Source organism: Petromyzon marinus, chromosome 50 (assembly GCF_048934315.1).
Source record: "Petromyzon marinus isolate PM22_M1 ecotype Great Lakes invasive population chromosome 50, UKy_Petmar_22M1.pri1.0, whole genome shotgun sequence".
Lineage (NCBI taxonomy): Eukaryota > Metazoa > Chordata > Hyperoartia > Petromyzontiformes > Petromyzontidae > Petromyzon > Petromyzon marinus.
The window spans coordinates 4,735,409-4,755,813 of record NC_133716.1 but is presented as its reverse complement, the minus strand read 5'-3'; the positions used below and the strand labels follow the sequence as shown (position 1 = coordinate 4,755,813).

The following is a 20,405-nucleotide window of genomic DNA, read 5'->3' as shown; positions in this document are numbered from 1 at the left end:
CAACGACACCGTCATCATTGTTGTCATCGCCGTCGTCGTCACCACCGCTGCCGTCATCGACGACGACGACGACAACGACAGCAACAACAACAACGACGACGACGCGTTTGTCATATCACCGTACAGGAAGTGTAACAACAACAATAACGATTGAGCATTCACGCGTCAGCCTGACGCAGTCCGTTCTGCTGCGTTGTTGTCGCAACGCCAAATTGGATTGATGACGCGGCGATGAACGTATTCGGGTAGAGCGCGTGCTTGTTATGACGCGAATCGCACGCGACGCTATCGAGCGAACGGAGCCACGTCGCGGCGCGGCTGGGAATGAGCGGTCGCGTCGCGGCCGCCTCGGCGAGGCGCCGTGGTCGCGCGAAGCGTTGGGGCGCCGCCGGATGCTTCTGGGCGCTACTCCCACGCGCGCTCCGGCCTTTCGGTGCGGCCTGCGGAGGCTTCTCGCGCGTCACCGCCCACTGCGCTCTGTTAACGTGCAGCAACGCGGCTGTTTCCTCCAACGCCGTGTTCTTCGGGAAACGCAACCGCTGCCCGCGTTTTAGAGGAGAACAGTCCGTGCATGTCTCCGTCCGTGACGACCCGAGCACCTCGCTGGCTCCTCCTCCCCGTCCGCGGGGGGGGGGGGGGGGGCTGGTGAGCCGGTGAGAACGGAGCCCCGTGGTAAGGCCGCGGTTTGCCGTTTGCCGCTCGCCTCCCCGGGAGAACGGGCGGGCGAATCTAGCCGACGGTTCGCCCCCAAACCGAAAGATCTCGGCGGTAAAATTTTTGGAGGAGGAATCAAGATGAGGTATGAAGCTCGTTTTTTTGCAGTCACAATAAAAGCGAATAACCGATGGGAGTGTCAAAAGAGATCAAAGGAAAGCGGAGTCGCGAAAAAAACAAAAAAACAGAATACAAAAAAGGAAAACGAAGTCGTAGCCGCCTTTCCTCCTCCAGCGCGGTGGTAGTTGCGCTCCTAAAGAACACCGCCTTGTGGAAAATTCACGTCACAATAAACAATGTCGGGGGCAAAGCGCAGCTGGCGATGACGCACGAGAAGCCTACGCGGGCCGCACGGAGACCGGGGCGCTCGCTCGCTCGCTCGCTCGGCGTCCTGAAGCAGCGCCCGGCGGCGTTCCGAAGCCTCGCGCCTCGCCGCCACCGCTCATTCCCCCTGGCGCTGCCGACGTAGATCCGCCCGCTCTGGCCGCGTGCCGCGTGCTAACAAGGACGCGCTCCCCGACGCGCCTCGCCACCCCCGTGCCGCCCTTCGCCCCGTCTCCGTCGCCAGGACCCCGCGGGCCGGATTCGGCGTCGCCGACGTCGGCGCGCGGTGACGAGGACGGCGGCGATGGCGGCGGCGACGGCGAGCTGCTGGTGTTCCCGCGCGTCACCTACCTGGGCAGCGCCAGCGTGGACGCCCCGCGCAGCGAGCTGGAGGCGCTGCGCGTGGCGGCGATCCTGCGCCAGCAGTGCCTGGCGCCGCTGGAGGTGGCGCTCGCCGTGCCCACCGCCTCCGGGGGCTCCGTGCGGTGAGGGCGGTGCGGTGCGTGCGGTGCGTGTGTGTGTGTGTGTGGTGCGTGTGTGTGTGTGTGGTGCGTGTGGTGCGTGTGTGTGTGGTGTGTGTGGTGTGTGTGGTGCGTGTGGTGCGTGCGGTGCGTGTGGTGTGCGTGTGGTGCGTGTGGTGCGTGTGGTGCGTGTGTGTGCGTGTGGTGCGTGTGGTGCGTGTGGTGCGTGTGTGTGCGTGTGGTGCGTGTGGTGCGTGTGTGTGTGTGTGGTGCGTGTGTGTGTGTGTGGTGCGTGTGGTGCGTGTGGTGCGTGTGGTGCGTGTGGTGCGTGTTGTGCGTGTGGAGTGTGTGGTGCGTGTGGTGCGTGTGGTGTGTGTGGTGCGTGTGGTGTGTGTGGTGTGTGTGGTGCGTGTGTGTGTGTGTGGTGCGTGTGGTGCGTGTGTGTGTGGTGTGTGTGGTGTGTGTGGTGCGTGTGGTGCGTGCGGTGCGTGTGGTGTGTGTGTGGTGCGTGTGTGTGCGTGTGGTGCGTGTGGTGCGTGTGTGTGCGTGTGGTGCGTGTGGTGCGTGTGTGTGTGTGTGGTGTGTGTGGTGCGTGTGTGTGTGTGTGGTGCGTGTGGTGCGTGTGGTGCGTGTGGTGCGTGTTGTGCGTGTGGTGTGTGTGGTGCGTGTGGTGCGTGTGGTGTGTGTGGTGCGTGTGGTGTGTGTGGTGTGTGTGGTGCGTGTGGTGTGTGTGGTGCGTGTGGTGTGTGTGGTGTGTGTGGTGCGTGTGGTGTGTGTGGTGTGTGGTGTGGTGTGTGGTGTGGTGCGTGTGGTGTGTGTGGTGCGTGTGGTGTGTGTGGTGTGGTGCGTGTGGTGCGTGTGGTGTGGTGCTATTTTCGTGGTGGTCGGGCGGCGTCGGATCGCGGTGCGCGGCTGAAGACGGCGAAGGACTCCGCCGTTAACGTTCACTTGCCCAACCACCCACTCACCAACCCACTCACTCAGCCACCCAACCACCCACTCACTCAGCCACCCAACCACCCACTCACCAACCCACTCACTCAGCCATCCAACCACCCACTCACCAACCCACTCACTCAGTCACCCAACCACCCACTCACCAACCCACTCACTCAGCCATCCAACCACCCACTCACCAACCCACTCACTCAGTCACCCAACCACCCACTCACCAACCCACTCACTCAGCCATCCAACCACCCACTCACCAACCCACTCACTCAGCCACCCAACCACCCACTCACTCAGCCATCCAACCACCCACTCACCAACCCACTCATTCAGTCACCCAACCACCCACTCACCAACCCACTCACTCAGTCACCCAACCACCCACTCACCAACCCACTCACTCAGCCACCCAACCACCCACTCACCAACCCACTCACTCAGCCACCCAACCACCCACTCACCAACCTACTCACTCAGCCACCCAACCACCCACTCACCAACCCACTCACTCAGTCACCCAATCACCCACTCACCAACCCACTCACTCAGCCACCCAACCACCCACTTACCAACCCACTCACTCAGCCACCCAACCACCCACTCACCAACCCACTCACTCAGCCACCCAACCACCCACTCACCAACCCACTCACTCAGCCACCCAACCACCCACTCACCAAGCCACTCACTCAGCCACCCAACCACCCAGCAGTGTGTGGATGTCACGGCACCCTGTGTTTGAGACACCCTCATCTCCGTGTCCCCAGGATCCTGGAGGCTGACAGCAGTGTGGAGATTGCCCGCTACCCGGTGCAGCGCATCCTGTTCTGTGTGCGTGGCCACCGCACCACCCAGGAGAGCGACTGCTTTGGCTTCACCGAGAGCCACAACGCCGCCGACATCTTCCGCATCCACGTCTTCCGCTGCCCCGAGCCACACGAGGTCACTACGCACACGCTCGCTGGTTCACTCGCACACCCGCTCACTCGCACACACACCCACTCGCTCGCTCACTCGCACACACTCTCACTCGCACACACACCCACTCGCTCGCTCGCTCACTCGCACACACTCTCACTCGCACACCCTCTCACTCGCACACCCGCTCACTCGCACACACACACACTCGCTCGCTCACTCACTCGCACACCCGCTCACTCGCACACACACCCACTCACTCGCTCACTCACTCACACACACTCTCACTTGCACACCTGCTCACTCACACACACACCCACTCGCTCACTCACTCGCACACCCGCTCACTCGCACACACACCCACTCGCTCGCTCACTCACACACACTCTCACTCGCACACCCGCTCACTCACACACACACCCACTCGCTCGCTCACTCACTCGCACACACTCTCACTCACACACCCACTCGCTCGCTCACTCGCACACCCGCTCACTCGCACACCCTCTCACTCGCACACACACCTACTCGCACACACCCACTCGCTCGCTCATTCACTCGCACACCCGCTCACTCGCACACACACCCACTCGCACACACACCCACTCGCACACACACCCACTCGCACACACACCCACTCGCTCGCTCACTCGCACACACACCCACTCGCACACACACCCACTCGCTCGCTCACTCGCACACCCACTCACTTGCACACACACCCACTCGCTCACTCGCACACCCGCTCACTCGCACACACACCCACTTGCTCGCTCACTCGCACACCTGCTCACTCGCACACACCCACTCGCTCGCTCACTCGCACACCCGCTCACTCGCACACACACCCACTCGCTCACTCGCACACCCGCTCACTCGCACACACACCCACTCGCTCGCTCACTCACACACCCTCTCACTCGCACACACACCCTCTCACTTGCTCACTCGCACACACACCCACTCGCTCGCTCACTCGCACACCCGCTCACACACCCTCTCACTCGCACACCCGCTCACTCGCACACACACCCACTCTCTCGCTCACTCACACACCCTCTCACTTGCACACCTGCTCACACACCCACTCTCTCACACACACATCCACTCGCTCGCTCACTCACTCGTTCGCTGACTCATACACCCGCTCACTCACCCTCTCACTCGCACACCCTCTCACTCGCACACCCTCTCATTCGCACACCCGCTAACACACCTTCTCACTCGTTCACTCGCACACCCGCTCACACACCCACTCGCTCGCTCACACGCCCACCCACACACCCGCTCACCCACTCACCCGCTCACTCACTCGTTCGCTGACTCATACACCCGCTCACTCACCCGCTCGCACACCCACCCACACACCCACTCACCCACTCACCCGCTCGCTCACTCACTCGTTCGCTGACTCATACAACCGCTCACTCACCCGCTCGCACACCCACCCACACACCCGCTCACCGACTCGCTCGCTCGCTCACTCACTCACTCGTTCGCTGACTCATACACCCGCTCACTCACCCGCTCGCACACCCACCCACACACCCGTTCACCCACTCACCCGCTCGCTCACTCACTCGTTCGCTGACTCATACACCCGCTCACTCACCCGCTCGCACACCCACCCACACACACACACACCCGCTCACCCGCTCACCGACTCGCTCGCTCACTCGTCCCCCCGGCAGGTGAGCCGTCTGCTGCACGGCTTCGCCGCGGCGTTCGAGGTTTGCGCCCGGCCCACCGGAGCCGGAGCCGGAGCCGGAGCGTCGGGGCCTGGCTCCAGTCCGGCACTCACGGCCTCCACCCCCAACCCCGACCTCTTCACCTTTACCGTGGCCATGGAGATCAGGGAGGATGACGGGAAGGGGAACTTCAGGTGATGACGATGGTGGTGGTGGCGGTGGTGGTGACGACGGAGGGCGTGGACGTGCCGGTGGTTGCGTGCGCGGCACGACAAACGCAGCCGCCCCGTGGCGAATTTACCAGCGCTGGGCCTCCCCTAGGTTTATTCGGCCTTAACCAAGCACCTGGAGCAGTGTGTATGAAGCGGCAGCACTGGGGAGACAAAGACGGCCGGGCGTGGTTGCTGTTGCCAGGCCTCCACCCCCCCCCCCCGCCGTCACAGGTGCTACTCGCTGTAACAGCACTTGCCCCAGCACATCCGTTAAGGCCACACGGGGGGACCTTTGTCTTTGTTGTGCGGCAGTGCGGTGCCCGTGGACAAGGAGAAGCAGTACTTCAAGTTGCGCTCGGGCGTCGAGAAGAAACTCGTTCTGAACGTGAACCAAGCTTCCAGCCGCGAGCTCACCATCGAACGGTAGCGACGCCCGGCCACCCGCTCACTCGCTCGTCCGCTCGCTCACCCGCTCACCCGCTCGCTCACCCGCTCGCTCACCCGCTCGCTCACCCGCTCGCTCACCCGCTCGTTCATTAACCTAATGACTCACTCACATGCTCACTCACTCACCCACTCATTTGCTCACTCACCCACTCACCCACTCACCCATTCGCTCGCTCACTCACTCACCCACTCGCTCTCTCACCCGCTCATTCATTAATCTAATGACCCACTCACATGCTCAATCACTCACCTGCGCACTCACCCGGTCACTCATGAACCTGAGCACCCATTCACACGCTCACAAACCCTTTTACCTGCTCTTTCATTAACCTAATGACTCACTCACCTGCTCTCTCACCTGCTCGTTCATTAACATAACCACCAACTCACTCACTCACCCACTCATTCTTTATCCTAACCACCCACTCACATGCTCACTAACCCACTCGTTCATTCACTTACACAACCACCCACTCACACGCTCTCTAACCCGCTCGTTCATTCACTTACACAGCCACTCACTCACACGCTCACTAACCCACTCGTTCATTCATCTACACAGCCACCCACTCACACGCTCACTAACCCACTCGTTCATTCACTTACACAACCACCCACTCACACGCTCACTAACCTACTCGTTAATTCACTTACACAACCACCCACACGCTCACCAACCCACTCGTTAATTCAATTACACAGCCACCCACTCACACGCTCACTAACCCACTCGTTAATTCACTTACACAACCACCCACTCACACGCTCACTAACCCACTCGTTCATTCATTTACACAACCACCCACTCACACGCTCACTAACCCACTCGTTCATTCATCTACACAACCACCCACTCACACGCTCACTAACCCACTCGTTAATTCACTTACACAACCACCCACTCACACGCTTACTAACCCACTCGTTCATTCACTTACACAACCACCCACTCACACGCTCACTAACCCACTCGTTCATTCACTTACACAGCCACCCACTCACACGCTCACTAACCCACTCGTTCATTCATCTACACAACCACCCACTCACATGCTCACTAACCCACTCGTTCATTCACTTACACAACCACACAACCACCCACTCACGAACCCACTCGTTCATTCACTTACACAACCACCCACTCACACGCTCACTAACTCACTCGTTCATTCACTTACACAGCCACCCACTCACGCTCACTAACCCACTCGCTCACCACGTGGCTCTCAGTGCCACGTGGTCACCGCGAGGCGGCGCTGTCCACCAGTGGCTGGTGCTGGACACTCGAACCCGGCGACTTCTGCGTCGGCGTTGTGAACGACGCCGACGCAGAAGATCCCTTGGCGTGTGATCTCATGGTCCACAAGCCATGGCAGCAGATGCGGATACCTGATGATGCACAAATGGAAAATAAATCAAATAAAACTCTCCAGTAGTGCGCGACTGCGCTCATCCAGAACGGACCGTGCGCCGCATAACGGACGCGATTCCCCCAATCCGCCAATACGAAGGAGAGACATCACAGCGATGCACTCCGCTGCTGCTCCTGACGCGGTGGTCTGGCCTGACCACCTGAATGTGAAATTGTAATTGTTGGTCTGCATCTACATCAGCCACACAACAAGTAGATTGGTGTTCATCGGGTTCATCGCGACAATTCCTCATGCTCCTCCCTCCCCCTCCACCCCCTCCTCCCACCTCCTCTCCCCCTCCCCCCATCAACCGCGTCAGAACGTCAGCAGCAAGCCGATGTGCTCCATTAATGGAATATTAAAGTTACCAGCCACAGTACAGCGGTGTGATTGTGGCCACGCAGACCACACTATTGGCTGAACAGTAAACCCGTAGAGACGCACAGAGACTCATAGAGATACTCAGAGACCCGTAGATATTCTTAGAGACCCACAGATACTCATAGAGACCCATAGAGATGCATAGAGACTCATCAATATATAGATACCCGTAGATACACACTGATACCCATATACAGAGATTCATTGTAAACAAGCCACAGTACAGCGGTGTGATTCTGGCCAGGCAGACCACACTATTGGCCGAACATTAAACCCGTAGAGACACACAGAGACGCATAGAGATACAGAGACCCTTAGAGATACTTCGACACTCAACGACACTCGCAGAGACCCATAGAGATGTATATACATACATAGAGACCCATGGAGATACATACAGACTCACAGATACCCATATAGAGAGATACATTATAAACAAGCTACAGTACAGAAGTTTGATTGTGGCTATGAAACCCACACTATGGACCATATAGTAAAGCCATAGAGACACGTAGACACTCATTGAGATACGTAGAGTCCCACAGATATAGATAGACTCATAGAGACCCATAGAGATACACAGAGACTCATAGAGATGCATAGATACCCATAGAGATACACAGAGACTCATAGAAATGCGTAGATCACCATAGAGATATACAGAGACTCATAGAGATGCATAGATATCCATAGAGACCCATAGAGATACACAGAGATTCATAGAGATACACAGAGACTCATAGAGATGTATAGATCACCATAGAGATATACAGAGACTCATAGAGATGCATATAGACCCATAGAGATACACAGAGACTCAGAGATGCATAGAGGCCCATAGAGATACACAGATACTCATAGAAATGCATAGATCACCATAGAGATATACAGAGACTCATAGAGATGCATAGATATGCATAGAGACCCATAGAGATACACAGAGATTCATAGAGATACACAGAGACTCATATAGATGCATAGATCACCATAGAGATATACAGAGACTCATAGAGATGCATAGATAACCATAGAGATACACAGAGACTGATAGAGATGCATAGAGGCCCATAGAGATACACAGAGACTCATAGAGATGCATAGATACCTATAGAGACCCATAGAGACCCATAGAGATGCATAGATCACCATAGAGATACACAGAGACTGATAGAGATGCATAGATCACCATAGAGATATACAGAGCCTCATAGAGATGCATAGATACCCATAGAGACCCATAGAGACCCATAGAGATGCATAGAGATACACAGAGACTCGTAGAGATGCATGGATCACCATAGAAATACATAGAGACTCATAGATATGCATAGATCACCATAGAGATATACAGAGACTCATAGAGACGCATAGATACCCATAGAGATACACAGAGACTCGTAGAGATGCATAGATACCCATAGAGATACACAGAAACTCATAGAGATGCATAGAGACCCATAGAGACTCATAGAGATGCATAGATCACCATAGATATACAGGACTCATAGAGATGCATAGAGGCCCATAGAGACCCATAGAGATACGCAGAGACTCATAGAGATGCATAGATACCCATAGAGATACACAGAGACTCATAGAGATGCATAGATCACCATAGAGATACACAGAGACTCATAGAGATGCATAGATACCCATAGAAATGCACAGAGACTCATAGAGATGCATAGAGATCCATAGAGATACACAGAGACTCATAGAGATGCATAGATACCCATAGAAATGCACAGAGACTCATAGAGATGCATAGAGACCCATAGAGATACACAGAGAATCATAGAGATGCATAGATCACCATAGAGATACACAGAGACTCATAGAGATGCATAGATACCTATAGAAATGCACAGAGACTCATAGAGATGCATAGAGACCCATAGAGATACACAGAGACTCATAGAGATGCATAGAGACCCATAGAGATACACAGAAACTCATAGAGATACACAGAGACTCATAGAGATACACAGAGACTCATAGAGATGCATAGATCACCATAGAGATACACAGAGACTCGTAGAGATGCATAGATGCCCATAGAGATGCACAGACTCATAGAGATGCATAGAGACCCATAGAGATACACAGAAACTCATAGGGATGCATAGATTACCATAGAGATACACAGAGACTCATAGAGATGCATAGATACCCAACGAGATACACAGAGACTCGTAGAGATGCATAGAGACCCATAGAGATACACAGAAACTCATAGAGATGCATAGAAACCTATAGAGATGCATAGAGACCCATAGAGACTCATAGAGATGCATAGATCACCATATATTCCCATAGATATACAGAGACTCATAAAGATGCATAGAGGCTCATAGAGACCCATAGAGATACACAGAGACTCATAGAGATGCATAGAGACCCATAGAGACACACAGAGACTCATATAGATGCATAGATCACCATAGAGATATACAGAGACTAATAGAGATGCATAGATACCCATAGATATACACAGAGACTCATAGAGATGCATAGATACCCATAGAGATACACAGAAACTCATAGAGATACACAGAGACTCATAGAGATACACAAAGACTCATAGAGATGCATAGATCACCATAGAGATACACAGAGACTCGTAGAGATGCATAGATGCCCATAGAGATACACAGAGACTCGTAGAGATGCATAGATACCCATAGAGATACACAGAGACTCATAGAGATGCATAGAGACCCATAGGGACCTATAGAGACTCATAGAGATACACAGAGACGCATAGAGATGCACAGAGACCCATAGAGATACACAAAGACTCATAGAGATGCATAGATCACCATAGAGATACACAGAGACTCATAGAGATGCATAGATCACCATAGAGATACACAGAGACTCATAGAGATGCATAGATACCCATAGAGATACACAGAGACTCGTAGAGATGCATAGATACCCATAGAGATACACAGAGACTCGTAGAGATTATAGATACCCATAGAGTAAACCCCTAGAGACATAGCGACTCAGAGAGATGTAAAGAGACCCACAAAGACTCGTAGAGATACATAGAGACCCATAGAGATACACAGAGGCTCATAGAGATGCATAGAGGCCCATAGAGATATACAGAGACTCGTAGAGATGCATAGAGACCCATAGAGATATACAGAGACTCATAGAGGTACATAGAGACCCATAGAGACCCACAGAGACCCATAGAGATGCATAGATGCCCATAGAGATACACAGAGACCCATAGAGATACACAGAGACTCATAGAGATGCATAGATACCCATAGAGTAAACCCATAGAGACTTAGCGACTCAGAGAGACGTAAAGAGACCCACAGAGACTCGTAGAGATGCATAGAGACCCATAGAGATACACAGAGACTCATAGAGATACACATAGACTTGTAGAGATACATAGAGACCCATAGAGACCCACAGAGACCCATAGAGATACACAGAGACTCATAGAGATACACTAAGACTCGTAGAGATACACTAAGACTCGTAGAGACCCACAGAGACCCATAGAGATACACAGAGACCCATAGAGATACACAGAGACCCATAGAGATACACATAGACTCGTAGAGATACATAGAGACCCATAGAGACCCACAGAGACCCATAGAGATACACAGAGACTCATAGAGATACACAGAGACCCATAGAGATACACAGAGACTCATAGAGATACACAGAGACCCATAGAGATACACAGAGACCCATAGAGATACACAGAGGCTCATAGAGATACACTAAGACTCGTAGAGATGCATAGAGACCCATAGAGACCCACAGAGACTCATAGAGATACACAGAGACTCATAGAGACACACAGAGACTCATAGAGATACACTAAGACTCGTAGAGATACATAGAGACCCATAGAGCCCCACAGAGACCCATAGAGATACACAGAGACTCATAGAGATACACACAGACCCATAGAGATACAGAGAGACTCATAGAGATACACAGAGACCCACAGAGACCCATAGAGATACACAGAGACCCACAGAGACCCATAGAGATACACAGAGACGCACAGAGACCCATAGAGATACACAGAGACCCACAGAGACTCATAGAGATACACAGAGACCCATAGAGATACACAGAGACTCATAGAGATACACAGAGACCCATAGAGACCCACAGAGACTCATAGAGATACACAGAGACCCATAGAGATACACAGAGACTCATAGAGATACACAGAGACCCATAGAGATACACAGAGACCCACAGAGACCCATAGAGACCCATAGAGATACACAGAGACCCATAGAGATACACAGAGACTCATAGAGATACACAGAGACTCATAGAGATACACAGAGACCCACAGAGACGCATTCTGACCACACCACCCCGTCGTGTGCCGTGCCGGACTTCACAGGCGCTAGTCGCTAACACGGCACTTGCCCCAACAATCTGTGAATGCTCTACAGGGGATCTTTGTCTTTGTGTTAACGTGCGCTTGGCCGTCGGAGGCATTTGGCATTGACGTTCGCGATTTAAGCCGAAGAAGCGCGCCGACTTTGTGGGTTAGAATTCCGATCTCAAAAGAACTTTGTGGCTAAATGCATATCCGTGTACACACATGTTACGCGTATATATATAATGTGTACATATGTGTGAAGAAGAAAAAAAATACATGACAAATTCTCCTGTAAATATTTAACGAAATGCGGTCCCCGGCTCGCAGCGTTGTGACTGTACGTTCTAAATCACTCTTCCTTCAGTTCTTTCTCGCGTTCAATAATCCATTATATTATTTTCCTCCTGACGACTGTAATTATATTTTTTGCCCCCACTACTTTACCGGCGTTCCGCGATCCAGACAATTTTTTTTTTTAAATTGGAGGCCTCTCCCCCCCCCCCCCCCACTGCAACCCCCACCCCCCGAGACCTCACACAGAGACCCACGGACTCACGCAGAGACTCATGGACCCGCACAGAGACCCATAGACTCACACAGAGACCCATAGACTCACACAGAGACCCATACACCCACACAGAGACCCATTGACTTACACAGAGACCCATTGACTCACACAGAGACCCATACACTCGCACAGACACCCATAGACTCGCACAGAGACCCATGGACTCACACAGAGACCCATGGACTCACACAGAGACCCATAGACTCACACAGAGACCCATAGACTCACACAGAGACCCATGGACTCGCACGGAGACCCATTGACTTACACAGAGACCCATACACTCGCACAGAGACCCATGGACTCACACAGAGACTCATGGACTCGCATAGAGACCCATGGACTCACACCAAGACCCATGGCCTCACACAGAGACCCATGGACTCGCACCGAGACCCATGGACTCACACAGACTCATGGATTCACACAGAGACCATTGATTCACACAGAGACTCATGGGCTCACACAGAGAGCCAATAAACTTGTACAGAGACCGGTGAGCTCACACAGAGACCCATGGACTCACACAGAAGCCCATTGACTTACACAGAGACCCATACACTCGCACAGAGACCCATGGCCTCACACAGAGACTCATGGACTCGCACAGAGACCCATGGACTCACACCAAGACCCATGGCCTCACACAGAGACTCATGGACTCGCACCGAGACCCATATACTCGCACAGTGACCCATGGACTCGCACAGAAACCCATGGACTCACACAGACTCATGGATTCACACAGAGACCCATTGATTCACACAGAGACTCATGGGCTCACACAGAGAGCCAATAAACTTGTACAGAGACCGGTGAGCTCACACAGAGCCCCATGGACTCACGTAGACTGGGCTGTGATGAACCTGGTTTCTCAAGTGTTGTGAGTTGATGGTGGCCATCAATGTGACTTAGACAGAGACCCATGGACTCAGACAGGGACCCATGGACTCACACAGAGACCCATGGACTCAGACAGGGACCCATGGACTCACACAGAGACCCATTGACTCACACAGAGACCCATGGACTCACACAGAGACCCATGGACTCACACAGAGACCCATAGACTCACACAGAGACCCATGGACTCACACAGAGACCCATAGACTCACACAGAGACCCATAGACTCACACAGAGACACAGACTCACACAGAAACGCATTGACTCACACAAAGACCCATAGACTCAGACAGAGACCCATAGACTCACACAGAGACCCATGGACTCACACAGAGACCCATAGACTCGCATAGACTGGGCTGTGATGCGCCTGGGTTCTCAGGCAGGTCAGCAAATGAATTGACACAAAAAACAAACTCATCCCTTGAAATTGGACGCTGTATTTACTTAATTCGGCTGAATTTCAGCTCTGAGAATTAAACATCGATTTGACCGTGACACGATGACTGTCAATGCAACTATTAAACTATTTATTTTACCAGTTAAGGCCCCACTGAGCTATGTAGATCTTTTATCAGAAGCGACCTGGCTATCACAAACGAAAGCTCAACGAAGTGGCTTATCATTGCGTGGAAATGTATATCAGCACCCAAATGTTGTAGAAAATGCAGGGCAAAACCGGAGGACCCAGATAAAAATCTACGCGGCTACCAGGAGAGAGAGAGAGAGAGACACGCAAACTCCAAATAATACAGCATGCGTCAGGGTCGGGATCGAACCCACGACCTCATGCACACCAGGCGAGGTAATTAACATCTCCTAGCCACCGTGATGGTGATGAGAGAGAGACACGCAAACTCCAAATAATACAGCATGCGTCAGGGTCGGGATCGAATCCACGACCTCCTGTACACCAGGCGAGGTAGTTAACATCTCCTAGCCACCGTGATGGTGATGAGAGAGAGACACGCAAACTCCAAATAATACAGCATGCGTCAGGGTCGGGATCGAATCCACGACCTCCTGTACACCAGGCGAGGTAGTTAACATCTCCTAGCCACCGTGATGATGATGATGAGAGAGAGACACGCAAACTCCAAGTATACAACAGGCGTCAGGGTCGGGATCGAATCCACGACCTCCTGTATACCAGGCGAGGCAGTTAACATCTCCTAGCCAGCATGGTGCCCAATGTCTTCCGCAGTGCGAGTGGGACAATGCTGCCCTGTACCACGTGGACCCGACGTCACCAGAGGTCACGTGATCTCAGAGGTAGCTCTGTGACATCCACTTCCGTGTGCTCTGCGAGAGAATCACGAACGAGTCTCCGTCTCGGGACGCGGCTCCGCCGGTAGTGCAGCCTTTGAAGTTCGAACGTCTCTGTTACATTTTTGACTTAAAACTTTTGTGACTGCAAAGAAAACCCCCCCATGACGTTTCGACCGCAACACAAGCGGTCTTCATCAGGCGGGGAGTCTCTGTTACGTTAACCAACCGCGGGATCTGGCAGAAGGAAGGAAGCGATGGCGAGGCGTGGTGGCATCCAGTGGCACGCCCTGCGATGACCACTTGACCTTTGTTGTTGTTATCTAAAGAAATACAAACTGGTAAAATGATCTTGTTTCTTGTGTCTGCCAACCCTTGACCCCACTAACCCTGACCCCACTAACCCTGACCCCACCGACCCTGACCCCACCAATCCTGACCCCCCCAACCCTGACCCCACCGACCCTGACCTCACCTGCCCAGGTGTTTTGGCGTCTTTCTTGGCCCTGGGTGTGGAGTTCAACCGGGAGACCTGCACCTCCTCAACATGGTATGTCCGCAGCCCAACGTTGATGGGTGGGTGGGTGGGGGGGGGGGCTAAAGAAGAAAAGAAAAATCCACAATCTGAAAAAAACGTAGACTCGCGAAAAACGTTGCGCCTGGAAGTTTGAAAAATTCGTCCGAGCGCCGAGCGAGAAAGAGATGCATGCACGCGTGCACACGCACGCTCACTCACATGTTCAAAGACTAAAGGTTCCCCGTATAGCCTGAATGGAATTTTGGGGCAAGTGCTGTTAGCGAGCAGCAGCACCTATGAAGGCGAGCACGGTGGCACACGAGGGGGTTGGTGGCCAGCGCCACACACGGTCGCCTTTGTCTCCCCCCGTGGCGATGTTTTTACACACCGCGCCAGGTACTCATTTGAGGCTGACTCGACCTAGGGGAGGCCCAGCACCGGTTCAGATGATCGTCACCGGTGTTGGCCGTGAGCGGGAATCGAACTCGGGTCGCTGGGTTCGTAGCGCAGTGCGCTAACCGCTACACCACCGCTCCCCACACAGACACACGAACGCACGCACTCGCACGTACACACACACTCACTCGTACACGCGCGCACATGGACACACGCACACATGCACCCATGCACCCTCATACACACTCACACACCCACATGCACATGCACGCTTTTGACCAGGGGGACCATTTGCATTTTTCATTTGAGCAGTTCAATATTTTAAGAGTCGCAGCAAAAGACAAACGGCACCCTCCTACCAAGAGAAGCACTCAGTGTGTAACTCGTCTCCTACTCAGTGTGTAACCTGTCTCCTACTCAGTGTGTAACCTGTCTCCTACTCAGTGTGTAACCTGTCTCCTACTCAGTGTGTAACCTGTCTCCTACTCAGTGTGTAACCTGTCTCCTACTCAGTGTGTAACCTGTCTCCTGTTCAGTGTGTAACCTGTCTCCTACTCAGTGTGTAACCTGTCTCCTACTCAGTGTGTAACCTGTCTCCTACTCAGTGTGTAACCTGTCTCTTACTCAGTGTGTAACCTGTCTCCCTGTCAGTGTGTAACCTGTCTCCTACTCAGTGTGTAACCTGTCTCCTACTCAGTGTGTAACCTGTCTCCTACTCAGTGTGTAACCTGTCTCTTACTCAGTGTGTAACCCGTCTCCTACTCAGCGTGTAACCTGTCTCCTACTCAGTGTGTAACCTGTCTCCTACTCAGTGTGTAACCTGTCTCCTACTCAGTGTGTAACCTGTCTCTTACTCAGTGTGTAACCCGTCTCCTACTCAGCGTGTAACCTGTCTCCTACTCAGTGTGTAACCTGTCTCCCTGTCAGTGTGTAACCTGTCTCCCTGTCAGTGTGTAACCTGTCTCCTACTCAGTGTGTAACCTGTCTCCTACTCAGTGTGTAACCTGTCTCCTACTCAGTGTGTAACCTGTCTCCTACTCAGTGTGTAACTCGTCTCTTACTCAGTGTGTAACCTGTCTCTTACTCAGTGTGTAACCTGTTCCTACTCAGTGTGTAACCTGTCTCCTACTCAGTGTGTAACCTGTCTCCTACTCAGTGTGTAACCTGTCTCCTACTCAGTGTGTAACCCGTCTCCTACTCAGTGTGTAACCTGTCTCCTACTCAGTGTGTAACCTGTCTCTTACTCAGTGTGTAACTCGTCTCCTACTCAGTGTGTAACCTGTCTCCTACTCAGTGTGTAACCCGTCTCCTACTCAGTGTGTAACCTGTCTCCTACTCAGTGTGTAACCTGTCTCCTACTCAGTGTGTAACCTGTCTCTTACTCAGTGTGTAACCTGTCTCCTACTCAGTGTGTAACCTGTATCCTACTCAGTGTGTAACCTGGTCTCCTACTCAGTGTGTAACCCGTCTCTTACTCAGTGTGTAACCCGTCTGTTAGTGTGTAACCTGTCTCCTACTCAGTGTGTAACCTTTCTCCTACTCAGTGTGTAACCTGTCTCTTACTCAGTGTGTAACTGGTCTCCTACTCAGTGTGTAACTCGTCTCTTACTCAGTGTGTAACCTGTCTCCTGTTCAGTGTGTAACCTGTCTCCTGTTCAGTGTGTAACCCGTATCCTGTTCAGTGTGTAACCTGTCTCCTACTCAGTGTGTAACCCGTATCCTGTTCAGTGTGTAACCCGTCTCTTACTCAGTGTGTAACCTGGTCTCCTACTCGGTGTGTAACCTGTCTCCTACTCAGTGTGTAACCTGTCTCTTACTCAGTGTGTAACCTGTCTCTTACTCAGTGTGTAACCTGTCTCCTACTCAGTGTGTAACCTGTCTCCTACTCAGTGTGTAACCTGTCTCCTACTCAGTGTGTAACCTGTCTCCTACTCAGTGTGTAACCTGTCTCCTACTCAGTGTGTAACCTGTCTCCTACTCAGTGTGTAACCTGTCTCCTACTCAGTGTGTAACCTGTCTCTTACTCAGTGTGTAACCTGTCTCCTACTCAGTGTGTAACCTGTCTCCTACTCAGTGTGTAACCGGGGTGGGGGGGGGGGTGCCCAGCAACGATGGCGTTGGCGTGGAGCAGAGAGGAGCTCAAGCGATCCGTCCGTGCGTGTTCCGAGGACGGACGGATCGCACAGGTCCCGGGTCCTCATAAACGGCAGCTGCCCGCACCACCTGCCGCCACGCATGCATAATACCTGTATAATGCATGCGTTTATGCGTGCGTGCGCGCGCGTGCGTGTGTGTGTGTGCGTGTGTGCGTGCGTGCGTGCGCGTGTGTGTGCGTGTGTGTGTGAACGTGTGTGTGTGTGTGAACGTGTGTGTGTGTGAACGTGTGTGTGTGTGCGCGTGTGTGTGTGTGTGTGCATGCGTGTGTGCGTGCGTGTGTGCGTGCGTGTGTACGTGTGTGTGTGTGTGCGTGTGTGTGTGTGCGTGTGTGTGTGTGCGTGCGTGTGTACGTGTGTGTGTGTGTGCGTGTGTGTGTGTGCGTCCGTGCGGTTGGCGTGTGGCGCCAAGAACCCCGGCGACCCGAGTTCGATTCCCGCTCACGGGAATTGAACCGGCAACGGGCCTCCCCGGGGTCGGCTGTTCAATACCATCCGTGTGTACGATTAGCACGCTGCGCCACTTAGGGTGCGAAATAAGCTCAAAAATACATATACGGGATACACAAAGACAGAGATTCCCCCGTTTAGCAGACTTTTGGGGCAAGTGCTGTTAACAGCTGTGAAGGCCGGCCACACGAGGGGGTGGGTGGCCAGCACCACGCCCGGCCGCCTTTGTCTCCCCAGTGGCGATGTTTACACACCGCACCAGGTACTTATTTGAGGCCGAGTCGACCTAGGGGGAGGCCCCAGGACCGGTGCAGGTAATCGTCAACGGTGTTGGTGGCCGTGAGCGGGAATCGAACCTCGGGTCGCCGGAATTCTGAGCGCAGCGCGCTAACCGTTGCGCCACCAATCGTAAAACACGCACGTACACGCACACAATCACCTGGTCAAGTTACATGCATAATACATGCGTGCATACATAATACAAAGGCAGAGATTTTGCTCAAAGCCTTTAACAGACCTCTGGGGCACACGTTCACACATGTATTCATACACACAACAGCAAAGACAAAGATCCCCCGCATAGCCTTAACAGACTTTTGGGGCAAGTGCTGTTAGCGAGCGCCTATGAAGGCCGACCACGGTGCGCGAGGGGGTGGGTGGCCAGCACCACGCCCGGCCGCCTTTGTCTCCCCCGTGGCGACGTTTACACACCGCACCAGGTACTCATTAAGAGGCTGAGTCGACCTAGGGGAGGCCCAGGACCGGCTCAGATAATCGTCACTGGTGTTGGCCGTGAGCGGGAACTGCCGGGGTTTGTAGCGCAGCGCAATAACCGCGCCACTACCGCTACACTACTCCACGACCGCTTGTGCCAGACTAGGTGCACCTTGAGGCTTAGTGAAGCTAGGAAGGTTTCCTTGCAGGAGGTCGCGGGACAGACCCGAGGTACCATGAGTTGACTGACCGAGATGACTGACAAATGCACCACCCGTGCCGCTCACTGTGCCAACTCGCTGCGTTTTATCCGCCTGGCGCTCCGCTCGTTGTTGTGAGTGTCGCTCCTCCGCCCTCCGCTTGTTGCTGGAGGGGCGACCGCCTCCCAACTGCCCAGCAGCAGCAGCAGCGTCCTTCATGAGCCTCCTCCTCCACGGACGCCGATCTTGACACGCGTGCGCACGCACACACACACGCACGCACGCTCGCGTCTGCGTCGCACGTTCAAGTGTCCTGGCCGTTGGCAATTTATACACCCCGGTGCCTGGCCTTGCCTGGCCCCGAGCCAGATTCAGACGACGTGGTCTCGTGAGGCAAGCAGCGCAGCACGGTTTGGTCCGCCTCGGCTCGGCAAAACGGCAGTGGAACAAAACCCACCCAGTACCGCAAACGTGCCCACGGTGGCACGGCTCACATGTGCCAGTGGAAACAAAAAAAATAACGGTGTGGCTGTGTCCCTTGCCCGAGAAGCACGGTGGCTATGAGATGTTAACTACCTCGCTTGGTATACAGGAGGTCATGGGTTTGATCCCGACCCTGACGCCTGCTGCTGTATATTTGAAGTTTGCGTCTCTCTCTCTTTCTCTCCCCCATGGTCACGTGGATTTTTCTCCAGGCCCTTCTGTTTTTCCCTCTACTGATGAATCTGAGCGCTCTCTCCTTATTACGTTACCGGAACTCCCCCCCCCCCCCCCCCGACCGATATTTTTCTGGGAAACCGGGGCACCACACGTGTCGATGAGCCTCTGTTCAATGGGGTTTTTGTTTTGATTGTTTTTAGTTTGTTTTTCTTTGTGAACGTGATTTACGTCTATTTATTACTCAACGTTTTTTTTCCACCCCCCGCTAATTTGAAGCCCCGATCGCATCGCTGTCGGTGGCGGTGGCGAGACCGTTGGCTCCCTGGGACCCGGTTTTAATTGCAACCCAGTCGATCGCGAGTCCATGGGGTCTCTACGTGAGTCTGTGAGTCTCCACGTGAGTCTGTGAGTCTCCACGTGAGTCTGTGAGTCTCCATGTGAGTCTGTGAGTCTCCATGTGAGTCTGTGAGTCTCCATGTGAGTCTATGGGTCTCTACGTGAGTCTGTGAGTCTCCATGTGAGTCTATGGGTCTCTACGTGAGTCTGTGAGTCTCCATGTGAGTCTATGGGTCTCTACGTAAGTCTATGAGTCTCCATGTGAGACTATGGGTCTCTACCTGAGTCTGTGAGGCTCCATGTGAGTCTGTGAGTCTCCATGTGAGTTTATGAGTCTCTACATGAGTCTGTGAGT

General features: G+C 53.4%; 1 protein-coding gene across 4 annotated transcripts in view; it reads left to right on the top strand.

Annotated features, from left to right (window-relative positions):
• LOC116953190 (rab GTPase-activating protein 1-like) overlaps nt 1-20,405 on the top strand; it is a 182,053-nt gene that overhangs the window by 18,700 nt on the left and 142,948 nt on the right. For all 4 annotated transcript variants that reach the window (XM_076074800.1, XM_076074802.1, XM_076074801.1 and 1 more), the window contains exons 4-8: nt 1,283-1,523; nt 3,218-3,392; nt 5,060-5,250; nt 5,581-5,691; nt 15,108-15,174. In XM_076074800.1, coding sequence (XP_075930915.1) covers nt 1,283-1,523; nt 3,218-3,392; nt 5,060-5,250; nt 5,581-5,691; nt 15,108-15,174 — 785 coding nt within the window. The remainder of the gene's footprint in view (nt 1-1,282; nt 1,524-3,217; nt 3,393-5,059; nt 5,251-5,580; nt 5,692-15,107; nt 15,175-20,405) is intronic.